Raw genomic sequence first — 15,960 nt, 5'->3', positions numbered from 1 at the left:
AGGTACATTCCGGTTTAACACAGGCCATAAAAGGAGGATGTGTGTTTGTACAGGGGGCTAATCTAAACACGGTTCAGCCAGGCGTGAAGTGGAGCAGTCCAGTCAATATGCTCCAGCATCAAACTACAGGCTCCCACTCTATATTTCTTCCCAATAGTTTCAACCGGCGGCCGGACTGCAACATGTGACACTCTGATACGAAGGAAAAGACTAAAAGCATAAAGAGATGAAAATCTCAGGTCAAGAAGGGTACATTTCAGGCAGGAGACACTTTCCCAGCATGAGGAACTCGAATGTTCAACTACAAAAACAGCTCTTAGTCATTCAGTGTGTCCAGCGAAACACTGAAATGTTCTCATTTCTAGAGAACTCCACCCTAAAGTTTTGTTTCTTGCTTCTTTGTCCGAGCACAAGGCCAAGTGAGCCTACGTGACTTGGCTGGCCCCTTTTGTAAATGTTCTGAGAGGAAATTCATATTTCTAACACAAATAAAATGAATGCAGCCTGACTTTTTAATCACACATGCTCCTCTAACTCTTTCAAACTCCCCCACATTTCACTTTCAAGTCTTCCAATGAGACTGTTTTGTCATTTTTGAGATATTCCTCATTTCCGTCGTCATCCTGGCCTCAGTCTTTCTCCACCCTTGAGCATTGTTCCTTTTATCTTTCACACATGAGATCTGGCCCTTTCCATTATCTAATCAAAGGAACTGAGAGAAAATGAGTCGGAAAAAGAGAGGAAGTGCTGAAAGCAGCAGGGAATGTTAGCCAAGCTGCCCCTCCCGTTCAGCTTACCAAAGCCTGGAAGTTCAGTCACCATGCTGTGGAGGAGCCACTTTGTGTCAGAGCAGATGTTTCTCTGTTTGTGTAGACTGCAAACATTCAGGACTTTCACTGAAGAAACTAAAGAGAGTATTTAAATAAAACCCGCTCTCAGAAGGACGTTCACGTGGCGTCCTGAAAGTAGAGGCGATGCTGGAGAAGACCGGCTCTGTGACTTCCTTTAAAGCACTGAGGAATTTACCAAAAAAAGCACAAGTCATTCATTCTACAAGAACAGAAAGACCCAGAATTGATGGAATTGTGTTCATAATTCCATCATAATTCCATCATAAACATCAGAACCAAAACAAAGAGCTTCACTCTTATGCAAGTTTCACACAAGACAGTCGAGAGAAGAACATCTGCAGCATCACTAACCCAAACCTCAGCCTCTAATAACACAATCATTTGTTTACATTGCCATGCGTCTTCAAACAACCTTTATTGACAGCTCTACCTTTTGTAATCATGACTAAAATAGATGTATTATCTCTCCACAATGGAGACCTTCTCCTCACCTGGTCTCAGACTAAAACCAGAAAATGAGAACTTTACTGTGAGAGAAAAGAAAGGTCTTCCATTACACAGAGGAAGCAAACACCACACTATTGCAAAAAACAGATTACGAAAGTAAAATATAATCCTGAGCAGAGATCAGTACTGATTACTTGCAGACCAAAAAAAAAAAAGAAAATCATCAAACCTTTCTAGCATCACATCAAAGATCCACAACTTTACTGAATCTTTCCAGAGAAAACTCCTAATAAATCTCTAGTCCAGCTTCACAGACCACTTGGCTCCATGGAGAGGAACTCCATGAAACGTCCAAAGAGGACGCTAATGAGCATTCACCATAGAGCTGGTCTAAATTATCTTCATACCAACCACTACTCAGATTGAAAATGTATTTCTGCAGGAAATCAGCCCTTTAGATATTCAGAGAGACAAATCCTGTCAGTAAAAGGTGCACAAACTTTTGGATTCCTGGTATAGTGTGCGTTTCTGCCCACACATGTGAACACACACACACACACACACACACAGAAAACATGTTCAGCCATCAGGGAGAAAACCAGGTTGGGCGTTAGTTTCAATTTAGTAGGTTTAATCTGCTCCATATGGGCATGGGGGTCTGATGCATCTGCTAAGGCTATTAACTGCTATGAGCCCCGCCGATGGACTCATCATCAGTTTGGCAGCGACTGTGGCCGACAGCTCAACCAAAACTGCAGCAAAGTCAGATGCTTTCATTGCAAAGCAGCAGGTCTTTTTTTTTCCAGCAGACATGCCCTGAGGTGAAGTTAAGAAAAAGGTGCTGATCTCCATGGCAACAAATGACACAAAAATACACCTCAAAGCTCAATGACACACCACCTTCGGAGAGCACAAACAGCGCTCAGCTGACTCACCTCAACTCCATGGCTTCCCCCATCTCGCTCATCAAACCCAGAGCAGCGGCAGATGCGACTGCAGCAACAGGACGCCCTCACAAAGCAATAGCAGCACGGGGGGAGAAGAGGAGGCAGAGAAACCACACCTCCTCTGAAGGGATTAACGTGGAAATGGAGCCGAGACAAATGCAAACACACACGGAGATGCTCCCGAACACAGCACACAAACATGCATTCTTGCAGCAGAGCTAAAAATAAAGAGAAATGGAGATTTGCTGCTCCAAATGCTGAGAGCTAGGAAAGAAAGGGGTGGAGGACAGAGAGAGGAAAGGGGAGGGCTGACTGAGAGGGTGGTGGCGGGTGGTGACACAATTCTCTTTGCTCCCCATCTGTGATGGGCATGCTAGTCAAGAGTGCACTGGAGGAGAGGGCAGGAAGTGAGAGCTGCAACCTGGGGGTTGGGGGCTCTGCTGCTGAAAGTGGGGAATGAGGGCAGAAATGGAGGCTGGCTTCACCAAGAGAACTGGAACCCAATCTGCTGCCATGTTTGCATGTGCTCAGCCTCCATGGTTGGAGGCTTCAGAGTATCAGGTCACAGCTGCACTGTGATGGACCTGAAGGCTATTTCCACAGAAGACTATATCACATGGGAGTGTAGCTTGTAGCTCTTGACTGACTCAGTGGGAAAAGCTGATCTGAAAAAGCTTGAACTTTAAGAGGAGATGTTGAGGAATCAGACTATGAGTAAATGTGGTTTTAGGAAGTACTCAAAGAAGTCAGGAGGAATCTGCCTGGAAATACACTGTTGGTAGGACAGCTGAAACCAGCATTTATTAGCGGCGATGTGAGGAAAATCTTCAACTTTAAAGGTTGTACAGGTCAGGCAGGTCCATGAAACACATGAATTCTCTAAGATGAAAAGATGGTTTTGCTTAATGGATGGATGGATGGACGGATGGACGGATGGACGGATCATTTCCCATGTAGCCCTCTTTGTCCATATTATATTATATTATATTATATTATATTATATTATATTATATTATATTATATTATATTATATTATATTATATTATATTATATTATATTATATTATATTATATTATATTATAATAGAATTATGTATAAAATATGATAATGTATAGACATCAAAACAGTGATGATGTTGGTAAAATAATGCTGAGGTTGGAGATACCAGGAAATGGGCCTTGAGGAAGACCAAAGAGGACGTTCAAGGATGTAAAAAAGGACATGAATAGGGTTATCGTGAGCGAGGAGGGCACGGAGGAGAGGGTTAGATGGAGGTGGATGTGGCGCCCCCTAAAGGCAGCAGCCAAAAGGCAAAGAGTATATGATTCAGACATTCTGCTACTTGTTGGACATGACCAAAGACAACAGAATTTCAGGGGAAGTGTGACCCTCAGATGAGTCTGAATTTTTTTTAACACTTCTTTAAAACTACAAGCAATTAGGCATTAGAGGAAAAGGGTGGAGATATTTCATCTCAGAGTCTCTTTTTCTCCCACATTCCCTGAATTCCATCTTTTTTTTAATCCTTTAAGCTGTTTTTAGTACAACACCCAGAGCCAGAGGTCAAGAACAAAGGAGACTGTATGGATCAAAAAGTCTCCTATTTCATGGTCACAGATTCATATCTAACATCCATCTCTAAATCAGGTGAGCCCATCCAGCACATTCATTTATCTGCTTTATTATCTCATCTTTCTGATCACATTCTCTTACTTCTTAGAGGTTAAGAGTTCAATACTTAAAAAGAGGGTTTTTGCCCTTCTCATCCAGCATTTGGCCCTTCCAAAAGAATGCAGCTGAAGCCTTCGTCACATGTACCCACGTATCGGGGTTGCTAGTGGTTTTTAGGTAGCTCAGACCTGTAGAGGGTTGTAGAGAGGGGCAGCTGGATGTTGCAGCGACCGCAGGTGTGTGCAGGTGTTTTCTTGAGCCTTGTTGAAAATGGAACATACTATTTTCTGTGTGGAAAGTGTATCATGGAGTTTTTGTAATGCTAATGGAAGTTACACCCATTAGCATTAGGGTGATGCTGGCCTAACTTAAAAATACTGGAGAACTTTTGACTCTGTAAAATAGTGACTCTACAGACCATCTGAGATTATATGTGAAAACTCAGATTACAGGTGATATAAACTGAGATTAGCATTAGGACGATTCATTAGTGTCCTCAATTGGAGCTCATTCTTTCTTTTCCATAGAGCAAATCTTTAGGTTTGAATTGTCCTCATCCATTTTTACTCTGTAATACTTTTGCAGAGAGATGTTCAGAGAGTGACGTTCAAGACAATAGGATCTAAAAATATAAAAGTAAAAACAAAAAGAACGTTCAGAAACGATCAGAGAAAAAACTACAAAGCCTGAAGAGTTTTTTTCAGCTTTTATAAACCTGTGTATGCATGTATGCTTGCTTGGGTGTGTGTTTGTGAGTGCGTTTGTCTGTGAATGCGTGTATGTGTCTGTATGCAGGTGTGTATCAGTCAGGAGGTGTGTTTTTATCTGTGTGTGGAGGTGTGTTTCTGTGTGTGCGGGTGGGTGTGTGTATGTACAGGTGTGTGCCTGTGTGTGCGGGTGTGTGTGTGCATTTGCAGGTGAGTTTGTCACATTGATTTCAAACAGTTGAAAATAATTGTTTCTGGACTAATGCTGCCCGATATGAGGAAAACTTGCGATTTGCGATATTATAGATTAATTTTGCGATGACGATATAACTTGCTATACATAAACAAATGAACAAATTAAACAAACTGTTTAGTTTAAATAAGAGTCATTATACCTTAAATTACACTCCAAATGGGATTTATTTGACTCATTGAAAACTTCTAATTGCCATAAAATTGTTTTATCATATTTAAGGTAACCATTTATCACAATTTTCCCAGATTTTTGCGATATGCGTATTGCACATCTTGATATTGTGATAACGATCAATTTGTGATTTACTCTGCGGGGCTACTCTGGAGTTATTTTAGTAAAAAAAACAGAATGTCAGAATGATCAGATTAACAGTAAGCACATTTTACACACAAACACAATGAGGTTGATTATGTTCCTGCTGGCATTGGTGCAGCGTCTCACCTCAACCTACTTCATACCTGTACAGCAGCTCTAATTGGCTTAAACTGAAGTGTGTCCTGTTGACAGATTAATAAACAGAGGGCAGTTTACACACACACTAACACACCTATAAAGACGCATACACACTCCTGCGCACACACAGAAACACTAAATAATGAGACCGCATATAATAAAATTGGTCTTCCCTGTTTTCTGTTCAGGAACTGTCAGTGATTTTGCTTTTTCATGATCTCTAAGAAGATTTCAGCATTGAGAGCTGCTGCTGATCCTAAATCCAACAACCTGTTCGTGTAAAACATCTTAATTTGTCTAGATTTGCTGCTTAGAAGATCATTAAGATTTATATTCCATCATAGTTCCTCATTCTGTTGTCTGCAGACCAACAGATACTCAAAAATATCAGTCCACAGTCTCATTCTAACAGGTTGCTGGATCTGTTCCTCCCTCTACTTCTTCCATCCACTGTCCCCGAGACTCTACCATCATCGTCCGTCCATCACCTGAGATCACACACTCGCATTGATGTGTTTGAATGTGCCTTTGAGGGGCTTACAACACACATGTACTACAGTAGTCTGTGTTCAGTTTTTCAGTAGTCTTCCAGTCTTTCAGAAACAGCCCGCTCAGGAATTCGCCATGTCTTGTAATATTCCCAAACTGCATCCAACTCCAACTCTGTCACACTGCAGTAGACACACAAGAGGAAAATCTCGGTGCTGCATGGCAACAAGATCCCATAGCAACCATTGCCAGGCGTTTTTCTCTGCTTTTTGAAAAGAAACAGAAAGAGGATGTGGGGAAGCAGAAAAAAACACCAATTTCTCTGCAGAGATCAGATGAGGTTGAGAGGAGACACACAGACAGCATTGTGAAGATAGACCCCCCCACCACCACCACCTCACTCCTCCACCCCTGCTTACCACAAGGTCAAGCAAGTGAAGGAGCTGTGATGGAAATGCTGAAAACAGAATAGTCATTCTGCTGATCCTTAGCTCTGCTGTTACACAGAGCGTCTGCATACTTTCCCAGGAAACAATCTATCAGGGGCAGGTTCAGGGATTTACTTTGTTACGACACAGAACAAGGGAGGAAACACGTGGAGGCAATTTCACAGCGCACTGCCTCAGTCCGACACTAGGATGGAGCTATCATGAAGTCAAGAACATTAAGGAACCATCAGAGAATCCTAGCTCCCCTCGCTCTGACCTTCCCACTGAAGGTTATGCTGAGGCTGTGGACCACAAAGGAACAACGCACATCCAGATGTTTCCATTAAAGTCCCATAATGTGAACTCCACCTGTTTTTTGGGGTGGGGTGTTTCAAGTCGTGAAGATCTCCTACAGCTGGGGCCTTCTGTGTGCTCAGGGAATTCTAAATCTGACATTAGTCATATTTAAAATGAATAGACTACAAAATGTTGAATTCAGTTGAGTTTATTCATGAAAGCTCTAAATGACTGGTTCTAAATGGTTTGGTTCAGCTCAGTCTAGAACATGCGATTGAGGAGTCATCAAGACAAATCATGACAATTCATCTGCAAATGTTGACTTCTGAAAATTATTTATATACGAGTTGGAAGACACCCAATGGAAAAAATGGTTTTGAGTCTCTGGTTTCACGGATTTTCAGAATAAATTCTATGAGCAAAACTCTATTTTTTGTATCCAAGTTCTGCATTTAAACTAAAATAAATAAAGATAAAAAGTTTGGATCATAATAATGAATTATGAGGACTTCAGCAGGAAATATAGATTCCCTATTGGTAAAATATGCACCAGATAAGAGAGTACGGGCAGTGCAGCAGCGCCACTACTGGACGAAAGGAGTATCCCTCCCATGTTGGCAGTTGCATGTCTGTTATGATCCAGGTGATTTCACTAACAACTCCGGTCTTCTCCAGTCAGGAGCAGTTTGAATCAGGTTAAATGTGTTGACTGTCAGAATACTGCACTCTGCAATCATGGATGGTTATGTCTGCACGGGTAAAAGTAAGAGCCTAAAATCTTACATACAGCCTCTGTCCTCTAAATCATTTTTGCAGTCCAAAAATGAAAAAGTTACTTTGGCCTGCAGTTAACCAGACTTTTTAAGCTGTCACATCTGTTCAAAATACCTTCAAAATGCTGCTTTTGTTTTGAAGTCCTTCAGACAGAATGTGAAACTGTAGCTGGTTATAAATAAATCTTCAGCGAAGGTTTCTCCGTTGCTCTGTCTTAAATCCGTCCCCGGAATTCATCTTTGCAGAATTTTCTGGACCATCCTCTCCTGTTCTCTGAAGTGGCAGCCGTCCTCCATCTGGAAACAGAACTAGCTGGGATCTTTGCAGGAGCAGGGCCTTGCTTGGTCCATCTCCCAGAGGTCCGTACACCTTCAGTGGAGAGCTGAAGCAGAGTGACCTTCACAGAGCGGCGAGCTCTTATTGACCGCCACTAAAAGCCCTGGCAGGGCAGCAAAAGACTGTGAGAGGAAATGGGTTTAAAAGCACAGATGCATGGCGTCAGGGGGAACCGTTTTAGTTAAGTTTCTCTGCTAGTGGGGGGGGGGGTCAGGTGATAAAATGAGAAAACGTGGTCCAAACTCAGCAGAAATGTGGGTGGAAGCATCCATGTCAAGAATTTGGGTTTTCAGATTTGACCAGGAAGTGGGGGGGGTCGATCCTCCGAGGCGAAGTGGAGGACAAAGACAACGGGACGAGTGTTTGAGTCTGCTGCTGGAGAACAGACTCTCCACAATGGTCACTTTGACACAGAGATGAGAAGCAGGGACACGACAGACACCCCCCATCTCTCTCCAGACCTAAAAAAGGACCCAGCCCCCCCTGAAGCACCAGAAAGCCCCCGACAACCGCAACAAGCTCCCGGTAAAGCATGGCTCCACTACAGCCAGGAATTCTTCCAGAGGCTGAAGTGTGCCCACCCCCTAGCAGATTACTGACACCCACCACAGATGGCCAGCGTGTCTTTTCACTGCCACCGCCGCCGCCGCCGCAAACAATGATGGCCCCTCCCCCCAGGCTCTTTCTCTTTTGTCAGCACGTGTGTCCGTCAAATGGAAGCGTGTGTCTGGGACAATGGCAGCCAGACAAAAGGCCCGCCTACCCCCCGCCAGGATGCTGAATGGAGGGGCACGTGGGGCTTGTCATCAAGTGAACAATGGTGGGGGGGGGGGGGGGGGGCGCGGTACCCCAGCAGCAGCACCGCCTGGGTGGCCCAGAGGTCAGATCTGAACTTGAAGGAAGTATCATCTGAGAGCAGAAGCTTCAGCCAAGCCCGTTAGAGCGCCCCCGCTGGTGTGAAAGGTAATACAGGAAAGGTCAGGTTTCCACTCATCACCTGTGCATTGTGTTTGTTACCCGAGCCATCCTGTGGGCCGGGACAGACCGGGTGGGGAGTCACAGTATGGGGGCAGCACCTCACACGTCCCCCGCTTTGCCACCACACTAATGCATTAAATGGGTCTCCCAGCATGGTTGGGCGCAGAGCTGTAACACTGCTGTGTCTGCGTCTGCGCAGCTGTCAGGGTCTGCTGTGCTTCATCTGCAAACCCTAATGATGCTCTGAGGAACTGCAAATACTGTTCAAGCCTCACGCAGGTCAAAGAGCGACATGTAGGTTGGTGAACAGAGGGATCCAGGCTTTAGGACTGAATGTTTATTCTGGAAGTCTGTTCTGGTCCTGGACCGGGTAGACCCCCCCCGTCAGATGACAGCCCCAGCAGGGCGGAGTCTGTCGGTCCAGAGCATGCATATTTGCTTTTTGGGGGAGGTCAGCTGGGAGGGGCTGTCTCGGATAGATTTTGGGGGGGGGGGGGGGGGGGGGGGGGGGGCAGGATGCTGAGGTTTTAAAGCAGCAGCTGGTTAGGGTGAGGGTCTCACCAGCTGTGCCTTCTTGACCTCCTGAGTTCTCCAGCACCTCCTCATGGAGCCCCGCCTCCCCTCCCCCAAAAACATGGATCCACAGCAACTGCAAGAACACAAACCGCACACGACCATCTGTCAGTGGGAGGAGGACCGTCCTGGAGAACAAAAGCTGCAAAGATTTAAAACTACACAAGCCGAAGCGAGCCGAAGATTGCAACCCCCCAAACATACAAAAACACAGACTTGTCCACACACACACACAGACTTGTGCATATTCCCTTTTATGATGTGAAACTGGTTTCGTTTGTGTTCATGTTTTATAACCAAAAATGTAGATCACATTTACAGATGAAGTTATGAACACGATCTTTCGGTCCTAATTCTTCTTCCATGACCCTGAACGAAGCATGTGACTCAGCTGAGCACCTCCTCGTTTCCTGCCTCCTCTCCATGATCTCCATAGAGCCCAGCAGCACATAAGTGCAGCATCCCTGCAGAAGTTCAAGCTCCCCTCCAGATTCACCATCTATGGGAGATCTGAATCTGCTGCACCTCCAGAGAACAAGGAGTTAGACAGGAAGCGACTCCATGGAGAACGAGATCATCGAATACAGGCTCCTCCTCGGGCGCAGGAGGAGTTGAAGTCCTGCCGAAGAAGCCGCAGATCTCCCAGGAATTGTGTTATTGTATTTCCACTCAGGCCTTAAATATCACACACTAATTGGTGTTTTTCAAATCCAGATTCACGTGTTTACATCCTCACAGCACACGATTCCAATGAAACATAAAGACAGATGCTGCAGGGGGCAGAGACTCCCTGTGGAGAAAGAGGAGGCCTAATTTTACCTGCAGGCTCTTTTGATGATCCTCATAAATAGCAAGGATCAGTCTATTCATTCAGAAAAAGGCTTTATTTTTTCGTTTTTACTAAAGCTGAGACCTCAGTATAAATCAAAAAAAATCTCAATAAAGAACCAGAATTTTGATAGAATCCAGCCTAGTTTGAATTAGGAGAGCAGAATAGTTTGCCACGTGACACCTGGAAAGAAGGACAAAAGGAGCTTCACCTCCTCTGCTCCCCAAACATCTGCCAGTGACAACATTCATGCAGCCTTCATCATCTTTGGAGGAGTGTTCAACCAGGAACTCCTAAAAAGACCCGATGACCAACTGATGATGATGAGGAGTGAACTCCAAGACCTCCATGTTCAGGATTTCATAATGTTCTAGTTTTTCAACCTAATAATGGATGCTTTCATTTTTACTTTAAGGTCTTCTTTAAGGGCAAACTATCTGTCCAACTTTTATCACAACCAATACAAAATAAATTAAGAAAGACACAACAATCCTCGTGGGAAGTAGGAAACACTGAGGGGCTGAATAAATCTCCAAACTTTATTTCTTTGGTCTGTACAGTCATGGACGAGTGTAAAGGGAAACATAGGTGGAGGGGAGGGGGTGTGCAGAGTAACCCGAGCATGGAAGGTGTGAGTGCTGCAGACTGATGCATCATGGGAATGTGAAGGATAATGCCATCACAAGATAGGTCCATGTGAGCATCCTCACTCTCATCATCATAAAGGTCGTACAAGGATCAGGGGGTGGTACACGGCGCAGACGCGCCAGCATGCAGAAACAGGCGCTCTGCCGACCACATGTCCGTCCGTCAAAAAACGCCTCTGGTGAGCAGGAACCCAGCAGATCGTTCACCAAAACTGTTCACAAGATGAGTAAAGGGAAAGGGCTTTCCAGAATGAGGAGCAAAAGCAGAAGAACGGGTGGAGCAGAATGAACATCAGAGGATGGAGATGATGGAAACGCAGGAAGTCCAGACGGACCAGGCAGCCCTCACAGATTAACAAGAGGGAGGTTTGTGTTGGGGAGTGGGGGGCAGCTCCCATAACAGCACCATAGACTTGCTTTTCCAACAAATCATTTTCCAGATGGCTGTAAGCCTGGCACCTCCCAAATACTCCTCTGTGATCCAGGTGGAGGCAGCGGCTGGGAGTGTTTGCACGCCTCCTATTGATCTCCTAGGGCTTGTCGAGGCCTGAGGAGCTCAAAGCCCCCCTTCACCCATCAAAGAGACGGAGACAGGTTTCTTCATGCTGACGGAGTCCTTCCAGGATAAAGCTGTGAGCCTAGATCCGAACGGGATTTTCAGCTGTTTCACATCAGTGAGGGATTGTGGGTAAAAACAGGCTCCACCATGTTGGATAGCCACCAGAGAAACTTCCTGTGAATAGGAACTTTACTGGAGAAAAGTCAGTCGACAAAGAGGAACATATTTCATTCTCTCAGTCGATCAATGTCGGAAACGTCTGCTGCTCCTCATGGAAAATACATTTAAATTAGTTTATAGGAACCCCGAAGGTTCTAGAAAAAGAAGCATTTTTATGTTGTGTGTACACCATCAGTGCTTTGTGGGAACCTGGAAATGTTACTAAGTGCTAACAAGATTTAAAAAAAACAAGCTTTCTGGGCCTTTTGGGGCTCCGTAAAAAACTGTGTTTCTCGCTCCTTTTAAAGAGTTTGGGCTTTTAAATAAAACCAACAGAATTCTTTTATTTCTCAAATTCAAAATATCTCCAGACTGATTGATATTTGTCTTTTTTTATGTCAGATGTAATTCCTGACACATCCTTCTGCTCTTACCCACACTTAGCGTTGTCACACAAAGGGACAGGATTGTGCCCCCTTGTGGTCCTGCAGAGATGCACGGAGAGGTCTTTTGAGAGACCACAAAGATGCCAAAAAATACACAAAATGCCTGCATTTCTAAAGAAAATTAGGAAGAAAAGAAACAACAATTGGAGAAATAATAGAAGAAGTGGACAAAATATGAGTGGGAGTGAAGGACACACTGGAGTACAGCTGTGGCAGCTGTGTTCCTGTCACACCCAGTCACCATAGCAACCACGAATCGTAGCACCGTAAAAAAGAGAAGATGGTTAAAGCCTCGACAGCTCATTTGTGGAGAGAACCCCGTCAACTTTAAGGTCACGACTAAAGATGAACAACCAACCAACTTTTTCCTTCCAACCCGTGACAACTTCCCAGGTGACCGAGACACAAAAAAGATGAAGTGATGCCAGCCTTTTCAGTGCTATGGTCCCAGCAAATAAGTCAAAGACCATCTGGACTCACTGAAGAACTCTATATAAACTACAAGAAGAACCCCTAATTATACAACCATAATTTAACTTTTTTTAGAATGTCGGATTTCAGCGTCACTCTCCACGAGTTTACATAATATGTGCCAGAGAGCAGCCAGCAGAAAATAAGGTTAACACTACTACATCATTTCTACAGTAATGGCTGTCTCCTTGTGTGATATTCTGATGGTTTGTTGTTTTCTGGTTACAGTTGGAGCGCTGAATGGACGTATCTGTAACCCATTTGGTTAAAACCATCTTGAGAAACTAAACAGCTGTTCAGAACACTTTCACACTAGTCTTTTTTATTCATTACTATAAAATAAAGCAGTTTGCACTAATTGTTTCTTTCCATGTCAGTGCCTCGTACCTGCATGCACCACCATTGATGGTTACTGTCTCTCTGGCTGTTTAATTCTGTCTTCTCTAACTTCACATTCTTCGTGAGGATGACCAAACTGGTCTCTTAAGTTTTTAAACTGTTTTGAATTTGCAGTGAAAAAAGCCCTTAAAATCAGCAGTAAGATGGATCTGTTATTGGATCCATGCTGGACTGCAACATCATGATCTTTATGAAGAGAATGTCTCGGATCAGCCAGGGGATTTCCTCTGTGCTCTTTGCAGATAATATTATCCTGTTGGCTTCATCCGTGGTGGGCAGTCGACCTCTGATAGGAAGATTGCAGTTTCGATTCCCGCCTTGCCCGCCCATGTGTCTTGCCTAAGTGTCCTTGGGGAAAGACACTGAACCCCACCTTGCCTCTGGTGGAAGGTTGGCACCAGTGTTTGGCAGCGGAGCCGCCACCAGTGTGTGAATGGGTGAAAGCGCTTTGGCCCTCTGAGGAAGGTAGAAAAGCACTACATAAGTGTACGCCATCTACCATTTGCCAAACCAGGACCTCCAGCGTGCACTGAGGTGATTCACAGCTGAGTGTAAAGCAGCTAGAATGAGACTTAGCCCCTCCCAACTCAGAAGTCATGGTTATTGACCAGAAAAGAGTGGTTGACCCTCTTTGGTGACGAGCTCCTTTTACAATAGGAAAAATGCATGTCTGCTGGGGTCTTGTTCAACAGTGAAGAAGGAATTGACGTGAGAACTAGAGAACAGTTGCAGCAGCTGCAGTCCCTGCATCGATCTGAAGAAGTAGCAGAGCTGAAAGGTAAAGGATAAGATCATGGATACAAGCAGGTGAAATGAGTTTCTTCCTTCAGGGTGGCTGAGCGCTTCTATGGAGGAGCTCTGTCGGCTGGGAGGAGCTTGGAGTTCAAAGGAATGTACTTTCATCATTGCAGTTGCAACTGACAGTCATTTCCGATTTTGAAGGTGTCACATAACACACAACAAACACACAAAAGCAAACAGGATGCGTGTGTTTTTGTATTGAGAGCATGCGAGTCGGGTTTGCAGCTACGCAACTGAATGAGAGGCAGGAGGGGTCTGTCTGACCCGGCTGCAGAAATCCGATAACTGCACTCAGCATCTGCTGAATGCACTCAGGCTTCAGAAGCCCGATGAGTCTGCAACAGAGAGCAGGTGAAGAAGATGGATGTCAGAAGGCTTCAGGCCAGAAGTTCTCTGCAGACGGGCACAAAGCCCCTGCTCACTTCATCACTTTTACCTTCCTCCTCTCCTTCAATCTAATCATACCCTCTTTATCTGCGTCTTCTTGACAGTTCTCCTCTCTTGACTCATAGCAGCTTTCCCTCCACCTTCTTCACAATCCTGAAAGATCAAACATCTTTTCTTAATTATTTCCTCCAGCAGAACCAACATTCATTCAGCTCTGCTCTGCATCAACTCCAAAGACACTGAAACGAGATTTTATGAAGTTCAAGAGAAATTTTTTTAAATCAGAAATATAGAAGAGAGGAGGAGCTTCTTCTCTGCTGCCTATCCAGACGACAAGGCCCAAAAGCAGCAGCAGCAGCTGCAGGACCGGCTGCAAGCAGAGCTGCTGGTGAAGCAGACCCACCCTCGACAGCACAAAGGGGGCGACGCCCTCTTCCTCCATAAGCAGCCCTGATTGGCTAGTCGGGTGACCTCTGATCCACACTGTTCTCAGCAGGACAGCCCGCCCCCTTCTGTGCCTCTGTGTGCATGTGTCTCCGTGTCTGTGTGGAAATGGTGTTTGAGTCCTTTTTGTCCTGCCTGTGTTTAGATCCTTCCCAGATGATTTATGTCCAGCAGAGGCTGAACTTCCATCTTCAAGACTGCCGGCTGTGGAACAGGTCCAACCGTTCTCAGGTTCCAGATCTGGAGGAACCCTCGCTCTTTAAGGTCACATCTTCAAAACAACCCCAGACTTCCACAAGCTCCACCTTCAAACCTAGAAGTACACATGGCCACCCCCTTTCACCTCTTTTACTGGGCAGCATTGATTTCATCGAAATATCCCTGATTACAACATGACTATGAATATATAAATGACAAGGGAAACTCAAAACGGCGAAACTGAGAAATAAAAACAGTTTAGATCCTGAAGTGACGTTTCTATTATTATTATTATTATTTCTCCAGGCTGCAGAGCAGCAGCGGTCCATTGGTTATTCCCACCCACCAAACACGCTCTGAGTAAAATAAAACGACTGGTTCTGGGATGTTGCCACAATGCAGCTAATAAAGATGCATACACAGTTTTGTAGAATTTTTTATCCTCAACATCTAAAATGTCAGACGAGGCAGAAGTTAACGTCTGCTTTTTAGCTTTGAGGGAAAGTTGGGAGAAAATCTGTTCTTCTGAAAAACACCATCCTGTGGAGGAGGCCTACAAAGACATGCTTTACACACGATGAAGATACAATGAATGAATTTATGAAAACATGTTAAAGGTCAAATTACAGATTATTTCTTCTAAATCCAAATCCTATGAGAAAACAGCTTTATGTAAACCTGTGAAAGTGACGTCTCTGTGTTTTCTTACAGCTAAGGTAAATTAGGCTCCTGTCTGTCCAGAAACTCCAGCATCCAAAACTTAAAATTTAAAGACCCACTTCAATGAAAAATATATTTTCAATATGTTCTTGTGGCATTTTTCTCATGATGGAGGACATATATAAGTATCTGAGTACAGTGATCCCTTGCTATAACGCGGTTTACTTTTCACGGTTTCACTACTTCACGGATTTGCATCGTGCATTGTGTTCTGCATTCTGATTGGCTAAAAAGTCACTCTGCTTCTTCTCTACCTGTGCCTCAATAACGCTGCAGTTTAATATGTACACGTACGTAAAACAGCTCGCCAAATTTACAACATGTACGTGCAAATTCTCTTGCAATTTCGAGTTTCTCTAAAACCCTTAGAAAAAAGAGCGACAACACCTGCCTATCACTATGTTCTTCTCCCGAACAAACACAGCTGCACCGCGGGCTTCAAAAGAAGAAAACACTGCAGAGCGGAGTCAGGATGCAGCGACTCAGTCTGAAGAGCAGTGAAATACACCTGAGTCACTATTTGTCACACTGTACTTTGTATTTTATTCATAATCATTTTACATTTTCTCCCGTTAACTCCCAATTACTCGGGTCGCGGTGGGCGGGGCTAATCTCCGCGATTTGAAGCCTTCTGTTCACATCGATGATTAAAATTATTATTATCAGACAGTACAGCACAGAAGTTATTTGTAA

The 15,960-nt window shown here is 44.4% G+C and overlaps 1 protein-coding gene across 2 annotated transcripts in view; it reads right to left on the bottom strand.

Moving 5' to 3' along the window:
• The window catches only part of LOC101156908 (numb-like protein), a 40,680-nt gene that overhangs the window by 21,708 nt on the left and 3,012 nt on the right, over window positions 1-15,960 (bottom strand). Inside the window, exon 1 of one of the 2 annotated variants that reach the window (XM_023961510.1) lies at window positions 2,234-2,518. The exons of the other annotated variant lie outside the window; for it this stretch is intronic. Coding sequence (XP_023817278.1) covers window positions 2,234-2,265 — 32 coding nt within the window. The 5' untranslated portion in view covers window positions 2,266-2,518. Of the gene's footprint in view, window positions 1-2,233; window positions 2,519-15,960 lie in introns of those variants that run through there. 2 annotated transcript variants of the gene reach the window in all.

Source organism: Oryzias latipes, chromosome 13, assembly GCF_002234675.1.
Source record: "Oryzias latipes chromosome 13, ASM223467v1".
NCBI classification, from domain to species: domain Eukaryota; kingdom Metazoa; phylum Chordata; class Actinopteri; order Beloniformes; family Adrianichthyidae; genus Oryzias; species Oryzias latipes.
This window is presented reverse-complemented; position numbering and strand designations above follow the sequence as displayed.